At 35.0% G+C, this 22,812-nt stretch overlaps 1 protein-coding gene across 1 annotated transcript; it reads left to right on the forward strand.

The window, feature by feature from the left end:
* Nucleotides 1–210: 210 nt before the first annotated feature.
* LOC18587236 (protein NRT1/ PTR FAMILY 5.4-like) lies at nucleotides 211–2,383 on the forward strand. Its single transcript, XM_018128892.2, has 5 exons — nucleotides 211–286; nucleotides 366–583; nucleotides 675–926; nucleotides 1,094–1,368; nucleotides 1,510–2,383. The coding sequence occupies exons 1-5, from the start codon at nucleotides 211–213 to the stop codon at nucleotides 2,381–2,383; spliced, it is 1,695 nt and encodes a 564-aa protein (XP_017984381.2).
* The last annotated feature ends 20,429 nt before the right edge of the window (nucleotides 2,384–22,812 follow it).

Here is a 22,812-nt window from a genome sequence, read left to right on the forward strand (position 1 = left end):
ACTTAGATTTCTTCATTAATATCTTTCCTTTTTTGGGGTTTTCGGATCAGCTTCTGCCTTAATATCTAACATGGAGTTAACCTTGCAAAAGAAATACCGTGAAGATATAGTTACTCAAATGCCTAAAGCAAGAACCTCTCACACGTTTTATAAAAGGGAGAAGCAGACCCTGCAGGCCACCCCAACCTTTTCTTACTTCAGATCCCCTCAATGGCTCCAGTTACAACCCAAAATGGCCGTACAAAATCTCCCAGAGGAGGCTGGAATGCAGCCATTTTCATAATATGTAAGTGACCATGATGAATTCAAACTTGTTTTTGGTTTTAGTTTAAGTTCTTTTAACTTGTATATATCCATGCTTGCAGTTGTGGAGATGGCTGAGAGATTTGCTTTCTATGGCTTGGCTGGTAATCTGATCACATATCTAACAAATAATCTTGGGCAGCCAATAGCCACAGCAGTAAAAAATGTCAATACTTGGGTTGGTGTCTCCTATATTTTTCCTTTACTTGGAGCTTTCATTGCTGATTCTTACCTTGGCCGCTTCAAAACCATTATTGCATCGTCTATCATCTACTTCCTGGCAAGTTTCATTCGAAATTTTACAGACTCATAATCCAGGATCTCTCATTTTGAATGAGATGTTACTTAACCATCAATGTTTACTATTACAGGGTATGGTTTTATTGAGTTTATCAGTCTCGGTAATTCCTAAGCATTCCAGGGAAGCTGTGTTTTTCACAGCACTTTATGTATTAGCCATAGGAGAAGGAGGGCACAAACCCTGCGTTCAAGCCTTTGCTGCAGATCAATTCGATGAGAACAATCCTGAAGAGAAGGCTGCCAAAAGTTCATTCTTTAACTGGTGGTACCTAGGGATAGTTACTGGGTCTTCTCTGGCAATAGTTGCTGTTGTTTATCTGCAGGTAATGACAAATTCTTTTGTTTTACCAGGAGTGTATGTGTAATTCGATCCCGTATTGTTTCAGATTTCAGCTTGAGCTTAGTTGAGTTTTAATTTTTGTACCTAAATTCGGCTTGAAAAATGATCAAACTATTTGAATTTAATCAAAATCGATACATTCAAATGTAGGATAATGTTAGCTGGACAGCAGGATTTGGAGTGCTAGCAGGGTCATTGGCAGTGGCATTTGCATTGTTTTTGATTGGAATCAAGAGGTACCGAAAGCAGAGTCCTGCTGGGAGCCCATTCACTCGGGTGGCTCAGGTCTTAGTTGCAGCGGCAAAGAAGTGGCGCGTGAGTGAGACGCACGGTGGCAGGGGCATTTGTTTGGAAGATCAGAGTAGTGACTGCTATGCTTGTGGTCAAACTAGGGGCCGCACCTTGGTTCGTACAAAGCAATTCAGGTAAGGTTTCCGTTCAATTAATTAAGTCAAGCCATTGTACTGGATTTTTTTTGAAGGAAGAAAATCTCCACTTTCAATAAAGGGAAGAAATCTGGGATAAAAAAACCTTTTCCTTTACACTAGAGTACTTGGAATTTGCAGATTTTTGGATAAAGCCATGATCATTGACAATGTTGATGACATGAGCATGACCAGGAATCCTTGGCGGCTTTGTTCATTGAACCAAGTGGAAGAAGTTAAGCTTGTACTTTGCCTCATCCCCATATGGTTGAGTGGCTTGATGTTCTTTGTTGTGGTAGCTCAATTACAAACCTTTTTCGTCAAGCAAGGCAGCACAATGATCAGATCAATGGGATCCAATTTCCAGGTTCCTGCAGCAGCTATGCAATGCATTGTAGGTCTCACAGTTCTCATCGCTGTCCCAATTTATGATCGGGTTTTTGTCCCTATAGCTCGAAAAATATTTGGACATCGGACAGGAATAACAATGCTACAAAGGATAGGAATCGGTTTGCTTGTCGCTATAGTTAACATGGTTGTTGCAGGCTTAATAGAGACCAAAAGGATTAACACTGCAAAAAACTATGGCCTTGCTGACAGCCCGAAAATTGTAGTGCCAATGAGCATATGGTGGTTACTTCCACAATACGTGCTCATTGGAATTGGAGATGTGTTTACCATTGTTGGACTACAAGAATTGTTCTATGATCAAATGCCTGAAGGAATAAGAAGCTTAGGAGCTGCTGTTTTTGTAAGTGTAGTGGGAGTTGGGAGCTTTATCAACAATGCTATTATCGCTATTCTGCAAAAGATTACCTCAAGGAATGAAAATGTATGGTTGGGCAATAATTTTAATCGTGCACACCTTAACTACTTCTATTGGGTGTTGGCAGGGTTGAATGCTGTGAATTTTTGTGTTTATCTGTGGATTGCTAATAGGTTTGTATACAAAAGGATTGGAAGTGATGAAACAAGGGACGAGAGAGAGTTGGAAAATGAGGGCTACTCCAATTAAAATGTTATGTAACCCTTACCATTACAAAATATTCAAGTAACTTCATCTCATTTTTGCTCACTTGGCTTTGTTTTGCCAATTATTTTTGCAAAGATTCCAAGCAAAAGCATTCCAAAAGCATGTATTAAAAAACTTCATCTAATTAAAAAACTTATTTTAATTATTTTAATTATTTTAATAGGTTTATTTTTGCAATTATTTTTAACTTCATCTATTAAAAAACTTAATGCAAGTAGTACATGTCAAAAGCATTCCAAGCTAAACACAACCATCCAATTTAGGGTAAAAGATTAATTAAACATTAATATCTTATTCTGTTGACTTTGAACATCGACTTCTACAAATTAATCTGTTAAACCATTATCATTTCTAGGAATATGTTGGAAATGCCAACTTCCTAACTGAGATTTTAAGTTTTCAATATGAAAAATAATAATACCACGAAGAAGAATGATTGTGTAATATTAACATGTACAATACCTTCCTAGTTTTTGTGCAGCAAATTGGCAGAAGAAGAATGGTTAATGGATATGAGAATGAGACCAAATAACTCTCCCGTGACCTAACAGCGGCGGATGCAAGATCTTTTTATAAGCAAAAATTAATTAAACTCTATGGAATTAACAAATACTTTCCTTGGGCATACACATGGCCGTCCACTTCAGTCAATCGTCTCTTGATACCATAATAAATACCATATTGGATTGAGAAAAAAAATCATCCTACATTCTCAAATCTTTGTATTTAAACTTTTTGTTATTCATGAAATATAAAAAATATTGGTTTCTAATTAATCCAAATAATTATTTTCCCTTTAATATTTGTCATTGCCATCAAGTTGAAGAACACTTGTCCCGAAATAAGTAAATTGATAATTAAGTATGAGTAATGCTGCTTGACTCTAAAATTTTGACCCTTTTGATGTAACATAATTTTATTGGACATCTAAGTGCAAGATTTGGTAGGTAAAAAACAAAATTTATGTAACAAAATTTTATTTTATGTAACAAAATATTGACAACATGATGAAACTCTAAAAAACAAGATCATTATAAATAACAAGTAAAATTAACAACATTTTGAACTGAATTTATGTGCAAAAGGTGTCTTATGTTTTAACATCTACAATAAGGTCTCCTATGAATCAAATATGGCTTGAATGCATGCTATCTCAATGATTCTAGAGTAACTATACTAGATATCTTATAAATGCAGCTTGCACATAGAAGCCCCTAACTCTAGGTTTTAAAATCACATTGTCATCACCTCTAAACTTCTAGAATTGCTACTTTTCTAAAATAAAAATTAAAAAAAAAATCCAAAACTCCATTCATGTATAAATTATGCAACACTTTAAGAATTTTAATTAAATAATAATACTAATTCAAAAAGTAGCACAACAATCTAAATTTGTCTAGTAATGAACAACAATTAATTAATATAAAATTACTTACAGGATTCATCAAGAGCAACATTTGGAATCAATTCTTCCAAGTATCTTGTTAGGCTCATTTGTTTGAAGTTATGCCTTCATTTTTCATAGAGAAGTTGAGGAACATTGACTTCCACCATCTAACAAAAATAAAAATAATAAATCTTAAATATATTACAATTTAGAATCTCAAAATCGTAAAAACTCTTGAAGTGATTGCAAGTTACTAACCTTACAAATATGATTTAAAGATATATTATCAAATATTTGATGTTTGATTACTTGTTTCATTTCTTGGCAATTGATCAACGATGAATCATTAAGCTGCAAATTATTATAAGTAATGAAAGTTGGGAATCGAAAGAAAATAAAAAATAGTTGCAATAGAAAATAAAAGCTTCCCTTTTGATGTCCAGTTTTCAATGATTCCAAGGCCTTGTGAATGTCCTCCTGGAATCACATAATCTTTTATCACATGGTGAAAAGGCATCCATTTGAAGTGTCCCTTTTAATTGCAAAATCAGTCAATTTCAAGATCTTTGATAAGTATTTAGATATTGGCTTATATTAGGCAGTGCAAAAAAAATTTAAGTTTCCTCAATTCCACCACAATAATCTTAATTGTCCACAACAGACAATCATGGGATCAGAAAGTTCAAGATTGTGGAACTTTTTCCAGAAAGTGGTGAATGAATTGGCATTGTTGACATCATTCGACATCAATATCCCAGCATTCAGTAAATCACCATATTTTCAAATTCAGGTCATATGTATCAAATAATTCAACAAGAAAAATTCTAAGACTCCTCAACAATAGCAGATTAGTGTTTATAACTTAAAAATTACAGAGAAACAACAGACAAAACAACAAACATTTGAGTGCAATACTCTAATACTGACCAGAGAAGAAGACATATCGTGCTATTACACAGTTGCAATATTGCCTACTTATATTCAGCAAGCATATAAAAATGGTTGCAGTCACAACAATACTCAACATGAAGACAGATTGACTAATTAACCTATGGCTACTAATGTAAGTTCTCCCAAATAGATAAAAACAAGTTCTTCTGCAATGAAGGACAAAGAGGAACTCTAACAGCCGTCTCCAAAGCAAGAAAACAAAAGCAAAACCAAAAAAAAAAAAGAAAAACTCTTATTATCTTTCCAAAATCTAAATAATGGTGAAACGGAACATTCTGAAAGATGGAAATCTACAATTACAACGTATTGATCACCGCCTAAGGCATTCAATTCGTACAACTTTTTCTTCCTCTTGGCCATTGAACAAAATAAATCATATGAATCATGTTCCTATTAATCAATAGCAATAAGTCATATCTATTGTTATAAGCTGGACAAAACTCATTCACAATATGAGTTTCAAAAGAAAAAGAAAAAAACGATCATAACTTATGGACTGAAAGCACACACTTATTCCGTAGGGTCAGGTTTTACATGACAAATTCATGCCTTTGATAGATAGATATTGTAACACTTGATTGACACATGACTCAGTAACCATGGAATATAACATACAATACATGGCACTTATATATGCAGCACAACATCCAAGAAAAAGGTGGAGGAAGAGAGAGAGAGAGAGAGAGAGAGAGAGAGAGAGTCATACATGAGTGCAATTATATCTGTAAGGCCATCAATAAAATTGTAAAGATCACCAATGTAATACGTGATGTTTCGAGTTGTTGGATTTAGCTTCTTAAGTTTCCTTTCATATAGTCCACATATACCTGCACACGGCAAATAGCATATACTATTAAAATTGTCAAATCTTTTAAATGATGGATAGGAAGAAAAGAGGGGATTCCATCTAGTGCATCATATTGAGACCACACTGATTCATTTCCTCTTAATGCAACTCAAAAATATAAACAATTTTGAACATACATTCTTGAGAAAAAAGATATATGCTCAATCAAATCTAAAAATCATTCTCAACTCCACAAGCCAACTTCCAAAAGGTACAGTCCACTGCCTGCAATAGAAGCTGTTTTCAAGAAAACTAATGCGATAGGAACTTTATAAAATGTATGAAATGTATGATGTACCCTATCATAAAGCTCAATTTTGATAGCTTTGATTTCCACCTCCAAACCCCTATTCATAGCTTGACTGATAGAATCATAATATAAGCAACAACAGAAACAAAGATAATATAAGCAACAGTAAACAAAAAGCATACCATCCATAGCTTGACTGATGGAATCATAATCTTGTTCTAGATGCTTTGTTCTGTGAAGTTTGCATCAAAACAATGGTGTGCCTGTTTGCCTAAATTATCACTCAAAAGAAAAAAGGAGATTAAAAAACACATAACTAACCTTAAATATATTTTAAATATATATTTAAAATTAAATCAATGAAATTTCTCCACTTCAAGAGGGACTAATAGTAGGGACAAAAATGTCGAGTCAAGAAGCATTTTCCTACTAAGTATTGAAGAAAATATATTATATTTTCAATATTTTTGCCGGTAGGTAATTAGAAAAAAACAGAGAAGTTTTAATAAACATGTATATGCATGCTTGCAAACCTCTATGTTATATCTTTTATTAATCCTAAACTTTCATTATTTGATTTCACTTAAGTCATTGGGGTGGAATCTATAGGAAAAAAAAAAAATTCTACATTCCAATTATGTACTCTCCTCTTATAAAAAAAATTGAAATTATCATTTTAATGATTTTGATTACTCTTTACTAGATAGAAAAATCATTATTTTACGATTATGTTAACAAGAACAAGCACCAAGAGGTCCAATAACTAAAAGTCATAAAACCAAATACATGCTTATTGCCAATCAGCCCAACATTTCTTACATGGTCAAATTCATGAATATCTTGTTTCTTTTTTTTATAAATAAAATAATATTTTTTTCGATGCTTACATTACAGCATGATTTACTGTCACGACTCAGAACTCCCATCGAGTCCGTGATAACTGCCGCAAAGCCTCGAAAGACATTCTTCTCCCGAATGCCTTTCGAGACCTCGCAAGGCTTTTGTACCCGTTTTTCCCTTCCTCTCTCTTTTTTTTTGAATAATAAAATAAAATAAAAATATTAATTAAAATAATCTATTTTAATGTAAAACAATATATATATATTTTTTGAAACATCAAAAATTAATTTTCTGCACATAAAAACAAAATAAATTTATACATACTGTAATATAGAAAACTGGAGTATGCAATTTAAATTACAATGACATGTGGGCCCCCAAATAATTGAGAAGGTTTAAGTCTATAACTTTGCTTTCTAGGATGCAACTCTGAAATTTACTTCTCGATGCAATTAACAGTCTACTGCCTATTCTGAGTCTGAAAAATGTATAGGAAGAAGGGGTGAGATTATAAAATCCAGTGAGTAGACAGACATCATCAAAATAATCTAAAGTCGAGTAATAGGAGACAATTAAAATAATTCATCCCAACCCATATAAATAATTGGATTTCATCCAATTACTCAACATGGCTTATGTACTTTTCAAAAACTTGGCCCTTGCGAAAAATCCATTCTTGGGGATACCCCGCGAAGGCATCTTACCGAGACCGCCAAGGCTGTTTATTGTCACACACACAAACACATTTCACCTTTGACAATACAGCCATTCCTCGGCGTTGGCTGAGTTCCAGTTTCACGTGGTGGCCAGCGTGAAGTGTACTCAAATCCTACCTCGGGAGTTATCCTATGCGCCTCTCCAATCGAGGTAAGCTCAATAATTGAGAACCGTGCCCTTCTAATTAGGCTGGCCCTCGGAACCCTCGTCACTGCAGTGCCCACTTTATAATCCACCAACCAATAAAATCACAATAGTATGACATGACTCACTTAACACATTCAAGGCAAATCAAAGCAGTTCACATATTCTTTAAATCATAAAAATAACCAGTCATACCCACATTTATCATAAGCCATTTAATGTAAAATCATGGATAAATAACACAATCATAGTATAGGTCTCCAATTACTCTATTTTTGAAATCATTATTAAATTTTCAAAAATTTTATAAAATTATTTTATAAAATCCCATTTTCCCATAAAACACAATAATTTTCCAATTAAACCATTTTTCCATAAAATCACACAATTAAATAAATCTACTCTAGATAATTAAAACGATAGTAAGTTAACTCACTGTACTAGGAGTAGATATACTCCTATTCTCGGTCCTTGGGTGTAGTCTTTTACCCGTATCAGATAGCTCACCACCTATCCACAATACATGACACAAAAAATTCAATTATTTGTGTCAAATCAATATATATTATTTCAGGCTCTTATCCATGCGTATGCACTAGATAGGGTGTGAAATGTTTGGACAATCGCTTAATCACAGTGTTCGACCTAACTCGCCTATACACGGTGTAAATTTCTAAAATCTCCAATTCAACTTCAATTCCATCCATTTCAATTTCAATTTTCCAATTATATCCACAATACCTCAATGATTGTGAATGTGGTCCAATTTATCAGTTCGGACCACAAATTACGCTTTTACCCCTAGTGGGTAAAAATTTTAATTTTTTTACATAAAAAATTCCCATTAAATTTCCAACCTCATAATTCATCATTTTTAAATCTAATTCTCTTAAAATAAAGTCAACCTCATCCTCACACACCATTGGCTAGATTCAGCCTAGAGAAATTCATGGAGAAAATGAATATTTTTCTTGTTGTTTTACTCATAAACATGCTAAACTAACACTTAACACTAACATAGTTCAAAATCAAATTAATCTAACAACTTTCTCTCTCTAAACCCATATGATCAGATTTGAATCCATCATCAAAACACATAATTTAACCATGAAAAATAAGGAGAAATGCATGGAAATGATAAATCTTAAGCTAAGCTTGAAAAATCATACCTTTAAACACTTGATTCCTTGAAAAATCACACTTTTTCTTTGAATTTTCTCACTCTAGGGTTTGTTCTTATTTCTCTCTCTCTCTCCTGCTGGTTTTGGCTGACCCTCCCAATGAAGAATTCTGAAATTTTCAAGCCTTTTAATAGGCTTAATAAAATATTATTATTTTATTTACCTTTTGAATATTTTATTATTTTATTTTTTTCTAGCCATCTTTTTGACTTTCTTTTTCTACCACTCAATCCTCTTCACTTATCCATGTCTTCCATGAAATTTCTAGACTTTTCCAAAGTTTTGGTGGAGCAAATTTTTAAAAATTACACTTTTGCCCCCATAAAGTGAAAAATTACATTTTTACCCCAAAAACTGAAAAATTGCCCATAGACATATTTTTCATCCCTTATACTCAGACCATTCTCCAATTTGTCAAATGTGATCTAAATTCTCTCAAAATCTCAAATTTTGTCCGCGGGTGGAAAAATTACGATTTTACCCCTAGATAGTGAAAATTTCGGTTTGACTCCGAATTGATCCTCGAACTCCGAATTACCATTTTGAGTCATTCTTGAACTGTGAAACTCTTGATTTCACCTTAAAATTTCTATTTGAACTAGTTCGAGGCTTAATCAACTCAATGGTACCATTAGGGGTAATATCGTCTTTTAACGATTTCTCGAACTTCCCAAATATACAAACATTCTATCGAGCATGTGAATGACATTATAATTATTTTACAAAGCAGGGTTTGACATTTACTAAGTTAAATGAGTTACCTACCCAATTTCAACATAATTTGAATGCTTTTGTCCTCCTTTTAAAGCAAAAATATTTCATTTTTACAAACTTATTATTTGTCGATGATTTTTATCTATTTTACCAGCATTAAAAGGTGAAAGAGTTTTCTATGATAGTGAGATATTGGAGGATATAATTAAAAGTTTCAAATTATGAAAGTAAGTTTGGTTTGTTAATTGCATGATTCAAGCCCTGGTATGGATTAAGACAATCATGGCCAATGAGTATCATAAGTTTCTTTTGGCTACCATGGCCATTGAGTGTGAAGGAAGAACGAAAAGTAAATTAGATTTATAGAATTCCTTATGATTTTCTCTTTATTTTATTGATTAATTTATGCTTAGGTTTAAATTAAACATTATTTGAGCATGATTAATGCCCGAGCTTCAAAACACGATGATTGTCATAGCATTGGAGAGATATATCATTTTATGAATATCATATGTGTCATAAATTTGGAAGAAGGAAAGGTTAACGATTTATTTTATTTTTTTCCCTCAGTTAATCATTGAATTTGTATTAAATCATGACAATTACAATGGTGCATCTATGAGGAAATGTTAAACATTTTCTCCCATTTCTCAGTGTTATCTTTAGCTGTGCATGGGCAAAGACATCCTTGCCTTTGGTTCTTTTGATCTTCTCTGTCTTCATTAAGCATGCAACTTTAACATGGATATAATGGAAGTTGAAGTTGTATTATGTTTTTTTGTGATGGATGGTATATAGAAAGGATTAGCAAAGGTCGACAGAGGTTAGGCTCGAACCATGGTAATATATTGTGAATCTAAAAAATGGAGGATGACAATGGTCTTGAGCTTAACTTGGGTCTATCTTGGGGTACATCATTGCCATATCTAGAGGCAAAGTTGGTAGCTTTTCAGATACTAGGACAGAAGAAGGTGATAGAGGCATCAAAATAGTAGACAACTTTAAAAACTTTCTTCAAGTTAACACCTAGAAATAGGATCCTGGTGTGGGTTCTCGAAGATGTGATTCAATGAAACCTTTAGAAAACTTCTTAATGATAATTTTTGAGGCCACTGGTGATGCAGAAGCTTTTGTGAACTTGAATGGTAGAGGTCTCTAGGGTACAAACAATAATAGTCCTGTTGAATTAGATGAAGACAAGCACTTAGAAGCAAGTAGTAAACGTAAGATGTTCTTGGATGATATAAACAAATCTGAAAAATATTGAAAGAAAAACATATTATATTGATTTATAAAGGTAGATCCATAAAGATGGATTGATAAAGAGCATCTTCATATAGAAAGGAACCATGCCTGGTGGTACTTAATCACCAAGTAGTAGGTTAACTGCTTATTACTCTATCTTTATTAAGTGGTGATAAATCTCAATTAGTTTTGGCACATATAGCCTTTGGCCTTCGTTGATAATATTGAATTTAGAGTTAATGATTGCGACCATGAGCAATTGGACGTTCATTTATCCTCTTTAAGATTACGACTACTCAAATTAGAAAATGGAAAAACGATTGCTCGGTCAAAAATATAACAAGGATGGGGTAACCACCGTTTTCATTACCAACCTACCATAGAAAATCACCCTTAAATGGTTATGAACAATATGTTTGAAACATGGCAACATGGTAGATGTATTCATCCCATGCAAAAACACAAATGGTATGAAGATTTTTGGCTTTGTTCTCTATCGAACCATGGCTGATGCTCAACAGGCCATCAGAAAACTCCATGGTGTTTGGTTTTTTAACCAAAAGCTCGAAGCTTTTCTTTTTAACCACCAACCCTATGAAGCTTTCTGTTGTAGAAGGGATAATAAGAGGACCAACAACTAGAAATTTAATCAAAGGGAAAGCAAAAAATGGAGGCCTCCACAACCTCCTCTGTTTCATAGTGTAATAATCATGGTGGACAACAATAGGAAAACTTACCTTCAGGTCCTCACTGGTGATGCTATTGATGATAACAAGGTTGGTAATACCCCTCTTCCATCACCATCAAACATCAAAAGTTGTAAACTATGCTAAGATTTCGTTGAAAACGAGAATCTTCATTGGTTGGAGAAGTGTTTAACAGGTTTTACACGACATTCCATGGAACCAAAAACCATTATTTGTCAGTTGAAACAAAAGGGGTATGGGGAGGTTAGTATTGGAAGGCTATCAAACCTCCATTATTTAATATCCTTCCACAATGAATTGCTACTTTTAGAAAGGGAAAAGGATGAGTGGTAATGACTATTTGATTGGTTTGAGAATATTGAGCCTTGGAATGTTAGCTTCAATAGCTTTTCTCAAAGGCGTTGGCTTTCATGTTTTGGGGTCCCGTTACATGCTTGGAATAGACATACTTTTTACAATATTGCAAAGTTATGGGGTGCCTTAGTTTGTATAGAAGAAGAGACATTAAAACAATAGATATCTGAGAAAGCCTTTTTGCGAATAACCACCAATGCTAATCACAAGATTGGGGAAATTGTTCATCTAGCGATGGGCAATAATGTATATCAGGTAAGTTATAGGAATTTGAGCCCAATAGCTTCTTTGAATTATTAGGTTGGTCATCTTGGGAAAAGTGCTCATTATTTTTTGATAAATCCATCTTTTGGGAGCCATGTGATGACATGGATGACATTCATGTTGGGTTACCCATATCAATTACAAGGGAAAAGGAAATTGTTTCTTTGGACAAAGGTTAGCAAATAGCCCGAATTTACGAGAACACTAATCCAATTTTTAACTGTACAAACTCTGACTCCTCTGGCCTTGATGAATGGAGATGTTTACCCCACGAAGGTGAGGTAGGGCCATGTAATGCCAATTTAAGCATAGTGCTTAAATTTGCCCAAATACTTACTAATCAACAAGGTCAATCCTTTCTAGTGCCCAATCAAGTAATACACGAGCTACCAATAGTGAGTGGGTCATATTTGAGATTTGGAACTCAACAACCTAGTCCTCATGTTCCAATAGTTCAAAATGTTAAGATCATTAAAATTGAATATTAAGATGCACATGCAGCCCAACTACAAAACCAAAACCCAAGAGACAACACACTTTAAGATTATCAATCTGAGCATTCAACCCTTGAACAGCTTGAAAATAGCCCCCAACTTGTGGTTTTGCCTGATAACTCTCATCTCACAAAGCTAATAGCAAATCAAACCTTTAGCACCCCATCTCCTTCGCTTTGTTGTAATTCATCCTCATCCCAAAAAGAGCTAGGTAATCCTCTTTGTTCATTTTCGGGTCACTTAAGTAGCGAAGAAGAAAACCTACAAGCTGTGGTAGTCAGTGGTGATGAAGTGAGTCCAATAAGTGCTTAAGAAAGGGAATGCACCCTAGTCAAAGAATTTGAGAAAATTAGTCAATCAAAAGAGCCAAAAAAGATTACAAAACTAAGGAAAAAGGGCATTCGTAGTTTAACTTGGAGGTTTATACTAGAAAATTCCGAGAGCCCATTAGTTAGAGGAGTATCTAATGAAGATCAAAATGATGTGATTAGATAAGAAGCTCAAGATGTCTAGAACATGCGTATGAACCTGGGCATTACTTCAAACTGCCCACAAGAGTTAATTTTGACCAAGCTTGGGAAAATTGAGAAGTGAGACCATAAAAAAACTTAGTCACTTTGTTCTTTACACTACACTATGTACAAACTATTTCTTTCTGTTTCTTTTTAGTTTAAATCTTGGTTTATTGTAATGTATATATTTTTTCTTTGAAGCTTACTTTGGGTGAGGTTCTTGGTTGTTTTGTTACAATGTATATATTATAATGCTTATTTTGGGTGAAGTTCTTGGTTGCTATGCTATTTATTGAGCTTTAAATTCTACGACATCTGAAATTCTAGCACTTTTGAAAATGCGTATCTTGTCGTGGAATGTATGAGCTTGGGGAGCTCAGCAAAGATCAGGAAGGTTAGAAAAATCATGCAAACATGCAAAGCAGAGATGATTCTACTCTAAAAAACAAAAATATCAGTCAATATAAACAAAATGGTGAAATGTATTAACCCATGTAGTAGCTTAGAATGGATTTATAGTCCTTTGGATGATAGATATGGTGGAATTGTTATTATATAAGATAAAGTGGCTTTCAACATGAGCTTCCTAATATTTCGTGACAGATTTTTAATCCTTCATGGGTCTTGGATTGTCCACAACTTTCAATGAATAATCATTAATGTATATGCCCCATGTAATGTTGATGAGAAGAAAGCCTTATGGGAATAAATCTTAACCTTTAAGGGTGCTACTATAAGTAATTTAGTGTTATACAAGTGACTTCAACACAATAAAGAATGATAATGAAGAGAAGGGGTGCTTTTTACTGGGTTCAAGTGCAAAATGTAGCTGTCTTGACTTATTCTTATTATCATTTAGAGTGGTTCCTACATTTTCGTAGTCTAAGGTAGTAGTGCTGCAAAAGAACATTGTCAGACTACTACTTTTTATTATTGGTGTCAAATGATGCTGATTCGGGACCTAAACCTTTTCGTTTCCTTGGTTGTTGGCTTAAATCAAGGAATTTCTCTTAGATAATAATTGCCACATGGGAACAAATGGAGATACAAGGTAGAGCTGTTCACTGTATTAAGGTGAAACTCAACCATTTTAAAACTTTCCTTAAGCACTAGAATTTTGGTGTGTTCAGTAATGCGGATGCAAACATCATAAGTCTAGACGACAACCTTGATGCTCTTGATATGATTGGTAACTCTCGTAATCTAACGTTTGATGAAATAGTACACAAATTAAACACCACCAGGGAGTTTTGGTTGGCAACTTACAATCGTGAGTCCATATGGAGGCAAAAATCATGCATCAAATGCATCAGGAAGGGGGACAAAAATACCAGATTCTTCTAGTGCATAGCCAAGGCTCACTCTCAAAGCAACCACATGGGGGGCATTATGTGGAAAGGTAGATGGATCTCTGACTTGAAAGATGTACGCCAAGCAATCTTTGAGTATTTCAAATCCCACTTTCACACTGACCCTTTGCCCAATCCATCTTTCCATAATCCTTTTTTAAGAAATTACCCCTCGGAGATGTTATCAACTTGAGGCATTAATCACAATGGAGGAAATCTAACTCATTATATGTGATTGTGAAGGAACTAAGATGCTAGGGCCTGATGGTTTTAATATAAACTTTTTTCGACAATCATGGAAGCTTGTGGGTAAGGAAATCTTTGACTTCATTTAAGAATTTATGGCTATGGACAAATTGGAAAAATGGCTTAATTATTCCTTTATTGCTCTCATTCCAAAAGTCCCAAATCCAACATCCTTCAAAGAGTACATGTCAATCAGTCTAGTTACTTCTTTGTACAAAATTCTAGCCAAGTTACTAGCAAACAAGCTAAAGAAGGTAATTCACATGGTGATTAATGAAAATCAGAGTGCATTTGTTCGTGGACAATAGATCAATGATGGCATTATGCTTGGAAGTGAAATTATCCACAACATGAAGAGCAAATCCTATAATCAAGGGGGAATGGTTTTAAAGCTTGACTTTGAGAAAGCTTTTGATTGTGTCGATTAGGATTTTCTACTTATAGTTATGGAGGATATGGGTTTTAGGTCTAAATGGAGGTAGTGGATACATGAGTGTATCTCCATAATTAGGGTGTCGATTCTTGTTAATAGGTCAGCCACACCAAAATTTTTAGTAATGCAATGTCTAAGGCAAGGTGACCTATTTTCTTTATTCCTTTTCATCATTGCAGTTGCGACCCTACAACTTCTTTTTCCAGGAGCAGAGCAGATGGACTATTTCCACAAGAGCACTTTAATGAGATCAGGCTTCAATATCTCACATTTTCAGTTTGCTAACGACATAATTATATTCTTAGAACCAGGTACAGATAGTGCTCTAAATGTTAGACTCCTTTTGCATTGCTTTGAGCTACTCTCAAGCTTGAGCATCAACTATGGGAAATCCTATGTTTATCCAGTAGGACTCGAGAACTCTATTGCAAGTAATATGACGAATATTATGTGTTAAAATGTAGTTACTTTGCTTTTCATTTATCTTGGGCTACCTTTCAAGGCAAACCTGAGAAGCTTAGCAACATGGGAGCCAATTATTGCTAAATTTAGATCACAGTTGGCTATGTGGTAGTGGAATTATCTTTTTTTCGAATGAAGTTAGCTCTTATAAATTTGGTGCTTAATCCCCTTCCTTTTTATTACTTATCTATTTTTCAAGCTCCAAAAGGTGTTATCACGAAACTTCAACAGCTGCAGAGAACATTTCTATGGGGAGGAGGGACTGATAAAAGAGCTATTCTAAAGGTTAAATGGAGTGTGGCTCATAGTCCTGAGAGGTTTAGGGGCCCAGTATATCAAATCTTTACCAGAAAAATATTGCACTTCTTGGCAAAAGGTGGTGGAATTATGGGGTGGAGAAAGATGCTATATGGAGGTGTATGATATTGGAAAACTATTAGGAAGGAAAGCCGTAATGGGTTCTGTTGGTATGCAACCAAAGGGGAATGTCCATAGTATGGCTAAATATAATCAATTTGCCAACCATTAGTGATATCTAGAGTCTTATTGGCTTCGATGCTTGTAAATGATCTATTAGCAATGGCTTTGATGTTTACTTTTGGCTCGACAAATGACTGCTTGATGAAATTTTTTCATTTCCAAATGCTCTAGGCTCTTTTTTTTAGCAGTGGATAAAAAAGCTAGAGTAAAAGATAACTGGAGATATGGTTCTTAGTCTATCTCTTTTTGGTGCCACCTATATTCTTGGGAGATTGATGTATATAATGAGCTTTTGGCCAAACTTTCTATGGTGACACTATTTTCGAATAGAAAGGATAAATATGTGTGGAAGCATGACCCAAAGGGACACTACTTAATCAAATCTTTCTACGCCACACTGGATTTAAGAAATTGTACTTACCCAATATGGTTTTCTCTCATTTGAAAAATGCCCATTCCCTTTCAGGTTCAATGCATTGAATGGTTGGCAATTTTAAACTTTATTCCTACCAAAGCTTTTCTCAAATCTAGAGGAGTCCTTTTTGAGGGAAATTAGTTAACATGCCGTTGGTGTACTAGGGTTGAGGAAACTTGCTTACATATTTTACTATCTTGCAAATTTAGTTGGCATGTTTAGTCTCTTGTTTTTAGTTGGTGGGGGTAGTTATGGGTTTCACCAAACTTTGTCAGTGATTATATTCGTATTTGGCTCGAAGGCTACATAATTAGCCTATCTACAGATTGCGAGAGGATGGTATGTAAGGTAGCCCCATGGTCCTTGTGACTAGCTAGAAATGAAACTGTTTTTAAAGGCAAATTATGGGATGGTCTTGAGATTCTATTTCTTATCAAAATATGCTCGATATTTTGGATATGAGCTTATGGAGGAACCAAAGCATTAGATGAAATTGGGTGATGGACAAAACCTTGGGATACAAGTTTAAGGCATGAATTGCTCAATATCAGACTTCACATGTTATGGCAACCACTTTTAGAAGGTGAATATTAATTCAATTTTGATGGCTTAGCTTGAGGAAAACCAGGGCCTGTTGGATGTGGTGGTGTCCTAAAGGACTCTGAAGGATATGTTTTAGGAATCCTTTTTAGTCCTTTTAGGTGTTTAAGATTCTAACTACGCAGAAATTATGACCATCAAACAAGCCCTCTTCTTTTTCATTGCATCACTTTTGGCAGGTACTACTAAACTCACTATTGAATCTGACTCTCAAATTGCTATTTCTTGAATTAACAATGTTGATCAAAGGTCATGGGATAAATGGACAATTTTAAATCAAATTGACGCCCTGTTACATTCACTTGGCAATGTGTCCATAATCCATACCTTGCGTGAAGGTAACTCATTTGCAGATACATTAGCTAAATACGGTGTTGATGCGGTGTCTATGTTCTCAGTATGGTGGTAGCTTATTTTTACATATGTTTACTGCTTTAGCCATATGTTGTTTTGTGGGATGTAATGTCAATAGGTAGCTTTTGTATTGTTAAAGGCCAAACTCTTCCCTATTTATTGATAATTTCTCACAGGTGTAAGCATAAGTGATCGTTTGGCTTACTTTCATGTACCTTACATCTTAATCAATGAAATCCTCTTATGGTTAAGCAAAAAAAAAAAAAAAGTTAGCCTCTTTATATTGTCATGTAGAGTTTTTGAATCATACGAAATGCTTTGTTCTCTTCTAATTTAAGGGGTTTGAATGTTAGGTAAATATATTTCTATTGTAAATTTGGGATATAAAAGTACTTCATGTGCCATTGTATTTTTCATTTAATGATTAAGTATTGTACTCTTGTTAAAGCTTAGTTAGGTATTCATAATCTATTCTTTATTTCCTTTTTTTTTTTGTTTCAAGTCACAGTTTCACAAATATTTATGTAATGGACCAATGCTAATTCCAAGTATAGTTTTGCAACACAAAATTGTAATCATAAAAGTTGATTTTTTTTTTTGCAAAGGCAAATTGTTAGGAATGGTACGACAAGGACACTAGAGGACCTAGAATGGATAGTTTGAGGTGGAAAGATGGAAGAGGAGTCTTCATACAACCTTCGTTTGATAACCTCAGCTCAAGGATAACATGGAGTTTTTTGAAGAATATGTTTGATAATTGGGGGTGGCTGTGGATGTCTATCTTCCATAGGTTTACAAGAAGAGGTTGATTAACTTCACTTTTATAAGATTTAGGGAAGTTGCGGGTTTAAGGAAAGCCATATCCTTATGTAATGGGAGAATAGTGGACATACAGAAAGGAATCCTAGTTAAGGAGGGTAACAGTATGAGGGAGGCAGAGATACAACGGGGAGGAATAGATTTACAAGGGATATGCTAACTCAGAGTTAGGGAGGAGGAAAATCATTCAAGGAGGTTTTGATGCAGGGAGATAGACATGGTGGGGAAGTGCCTTGGATTGGCCAAAAAAGAGTGCTTGAACTTAAAAAGAGAAAAAATAGCTTAACTCAAAGTGATAATGGTATACAACCAAGTTTAGTGAGAGGGATTAAGGTGACGATCCCAGAATGTGAGCTTGAATGGCTCATGAGGAGTTCTATTTGGGCTTTCCACAATAATTTAGTAACAATTTCATAAAAAGTGATGATATTTGTCCATTTCTAATGAACACCAAAGGAACTTTTGTTCATCTTCCACTATGCTTACCCTACTCGACACTTGTAGACACTAAACTACAAATAAAAACGGAGTAAAAAAATATAAAAAAAAATGAAATGATGATAATGAAAAAAGGAAGAAATGAAAAAAAGAGAGAGGTACGACTGGCAGGGTGCGGACGCACCCTGCCAGACACCTCTCTCACCTGCCAGACGCGAATTTTTCGCGTTTGGCAGGGTAGTGGAGCGCCCCCTCCAGAGCCCAGAAATCGGGTATAAATGGGAGGGGGAGAACCTGCAACAGAGGGGGGGCAGTTTTCTAAGCAATGGAGAGCAACCAAGGAGCAGAAAAATAGAGAAGGAGGGAGAGGCGTTCTGCTGCCGGCAAGGAGAGCTGAGCAGAAGAAAAAATAGAGAAGGAGGGAGAGAACCTGCAGCAAAGGGAGAGAACCTGCAGCAAAGGGAGAGAACCTGCAGCAAAGGGGGGACCAGCTTTCTAAGCAATGGAAAGCAACCAGAGAACCAGAAAAATAGAGAAGCAGAGTTGTGCAGAAAAATAGAGAAAAGAAGGAGAGGCGTTCTGCTGCCGGCGCAAGAAGAAGGAGCACCGGACGGAGGAAGAGAGAGAGGAGCGGCGGCTGGAGCGGCACCAGAGAGAGAGGAGCGACGGCTGGCGCGGCACCAGATCTGCAAGTGACGCAGTGCCAGCGACAGTGAGGATCGGGCGAGAAGGAGAAAGGGAGAAGAATGGTGAGTGAAGAAAAAGGGAGGGTCCAAAGGTTAAAAATGGCACCGTTTTGACTCACCCAAAACCCCTTTTGATTACAAAACGACACTGTTTCGGTGTTGGAGGGAGTGGCTATTCATAACAAGGTAAATTTTTCATTTTTATTATAGATATATTGGCTTGATTTTGTGGTGCTAAGTTTGACTTAAAATATATATATATATATATATAAAATAAAAAAAAGAGGAAGCTAATTGGTTTCGTTAGAGTATTAATTTAGCTAAAGAACATACAATATTTAGCGAATTGTTTGTTTAAAAAAATATATATATAAATATGGGAGAAGATGAAATGTGGAACATATTTATGAGATTCATAGTCATGAAAATTTATGTAGAGATAATAAGAGTGAAAATAAATTAGGGAGAACTAGAATTAAAATATGATGAAACAAAAATGTGGAAAAATCAAATTAGGTAAAAAGGTAGTTCTATATAAATGGAGAAAGAACAAAATAGAAGAAGATAAAGAACTATTTAATATAGATAAGATAACTGCTCAATTTGATGCCGATGAGGGGATAATCGATCGGGATGCGAGAAGTCGCAATCCCGAGATTATGTTCCCTAGGCTCGGAATCCGAATCAAGGCCCCACCAGTATGATGGGAGGGCCTCGATTTCAAGATTTCGAAATCCTTAGTAAATAAAGAGCTTGATTATACAAAAAATTACTTGATAAAATTACTTGATAAAAATAAATAATAAGTAATAAATAATAATAAAGTAATAACAATTCAAACAAATGATAAATAATTAATTTACGGAAATATAATATACATGACATTAAATAAATAAATAAACAATAAAAATAACTAATCTAAAATTAAGTATCGAGTATTAAGTGGCATGAACTAAAAAATGTGAAGATAAAGATAAAAAAATAATAAAAAAATAATAATAGCATACATATGAAGTAAGATCTTAGGCATTAGGTTTGAATAAAAGATTGCTTATGAAAATGTGTAAATAATAAAAAAATATATATAAAATAAAAAAAATGTATAATAAAAATATATAATTTTTGCTTACTAAAATAATATAGAATTATAAGCAATTTGTCTAAGTATAAAATGGAAAACATAAGAACTTAGAACAAAAAAATGTAAAAATAAAGATAAAAAAAATAGTAATAATAAGAAATAAGAATAGGAAATATGATAATAAAATATATAAGAAAATAAAAAATATTAATGATAATAAAAAATAAATAATTGTATTAGCATAGCATATACATATCGCATCATACATATCATTGCATATTAATATTTTTTGTTTTAGAGTTTAAGCCCCAATGATGGGATCTTTCGGGGATCCTGCGAAGGCGGGTATTTCTCGAAAAGTTCCTTAGGTGAAAAGATGCCCTCGGGTCCCACCAGTATGATGGGAGGGCTCGAGAACCATCTTTAATAAAAGGCTTTTACCCGAATTAGGTCCATTATGCACAAAAATATTATTTTAAAAAGAAAACGTACGATGACCCCGATGACGGGAATTATTCGTCGAATTTGCGAAGGCGAGTTTCTCGGATAATTCTTTAGGTGAGAGAATATCCCGAGTCCCCCCAGTATGATGGGCGGATTCAGAAAATATCCTCGATAAAAGGTTATTTGTCCGGCATTTTTATCTCACGCCATGCATTTCATCTCGCCACCCATTTGCATTCCATTTTAGGTTAAATAGAAGATAAAAATAAAAAATAATAATTAAGGAAATCTAGTGAAATTAAAAATTAAAGCCCAATAGGATAATCTAAAAATGGTACCGTTCATGGAATGGGCGTCCGAGGGGTGCTAATCCTTCCCCGGGCGTAACCGTACTCCCGAACCTAGATCCAAAAAATTGTAGACCGGTTTAAAGTTCTTTTCGGTGAACTTAAAATTAATTTAAGTTTTCATCAATTAGAATCGAGTCAATAGGTGGCCAATCACACCTAGTAAGAAAAGATTGGTGGCGACTCCTAGTTTAATTTTTAGTGAGTTTTCACTTTCACGTCTAGCGGTCGGGTTCCCGGACCCGCACGTTACGACAGCTGGCGACTCCACTGGGGATTAGAGAGTCGAGCCATAAAAAATAATAATAGGTTATCCAAGGCTTTAAATAATTCACTGTTTTCTTAATATTAATGATTTGTACTGCATACTTTGTTTGGTACATTAGTTTATTTCGCATTTATTACTTTATTGCTTCTAATACTTGTGGGGATTTATGGTAGAGGGATATGAGATTGTTACTTTGAATTAATGATTTCCTTCACACACACACATTTTACATTCATGCATAAACCCTCCACCCGGGTTATGTCCTTTTTAGGAGGGAGTTTAGTAGCTACGCTCTCGTGAGGTGATAACCTCCGCACGGGCTAGTGAAGACTCCCACTCAAATCGAACCTAGTCCGTTTGAAGCCTGTAATGGGTGAGGACCGGGGTGCCTTACTAGTCCGTGTGGACGACAGTGAGGAACGATTTGGGAACCTTAGCTCTGTTTATAAACCCCGCTCAGCATATAGAGTACCGAGAGCAGCTTAACCTTAGAAAGAGCCACACCCGTGAGAATATACCTTATAAATAGGTACACATGAAGGAATTTCTTTCACTCCCTCTATTTTAAATTATGCCCCGAGATAATAAAGTATCGTGGAGTAGACAATAATACCCATGATATTGCTTGTTATTCTCTCATTATTTTTAACATTCCATTATTTCTTTTTACCATACTAACTTGAGTTTATTTTGCTTGTCATGCGCATGTTACATGTTCATTTGCATACATCGTAATTGCATATAGGAGGAATATTGGCTACACAACATTCAACCAAAGAGATCCCAGTTATATCCATGGCATCGTCATCAGCAGGCCCGCTCAACATATACAGAAATGACTATGAGATAGAGTTACAGATAAGGCAGATTCAACAGGAAAAAGGAGACTGTTTGACCCAAGGACATATCTCAATTTTACCCGAGAGAGTTCACTTGGATCTTCAGCAGAATGACTTTACAGAGATGATAGGAGTTTGGGAACAATGGAGACGTGCTCACCGAGACAATTTTCAGAACAAGTATGGACACATTGCATGGCTCCTATATGTACCGGTCGATGACCAGATGCTCCGAGCCATTGTCCAGTTTTGGGATCCCTCATATCGTTGCTTTGTTTTTAACAAGGTGGACATGACCCCTACTATAGAAGAGTACTCCTCTCTGCTCCGGATAGACCATATGCAGCCTGACAAGATTTATTGGAGGTCCCAGAAGACGGGACACCGACGAAAGTTGGCCAAGTTGTTAGGAATGACTACGGTAGAAGTGGATCAGCATTTGAAGAAGAAAGGAGACACAGAATGCCTTCCGTGGAGTTTCTTGAACGGATATATTAAAAAACACATGGAGGATGAACAAGGTCTCTTGGCTTTTGCGATGGC

The sequence above is a fragment of the Theobroma cacao genome, chromosome 10 (assembly GCF_053813885.1).
Source record: "Theobroma cacao isolate CCN51 chromosome 10, ASM5381388v1, whole genome shotgun sequence".
Lineage (NCBI taxonomy): Eukaryota > Viridiplantae > Streptophyta > Magnoliopsida > Malvales > Malvaceae > Theobroma > Theobroma cacao.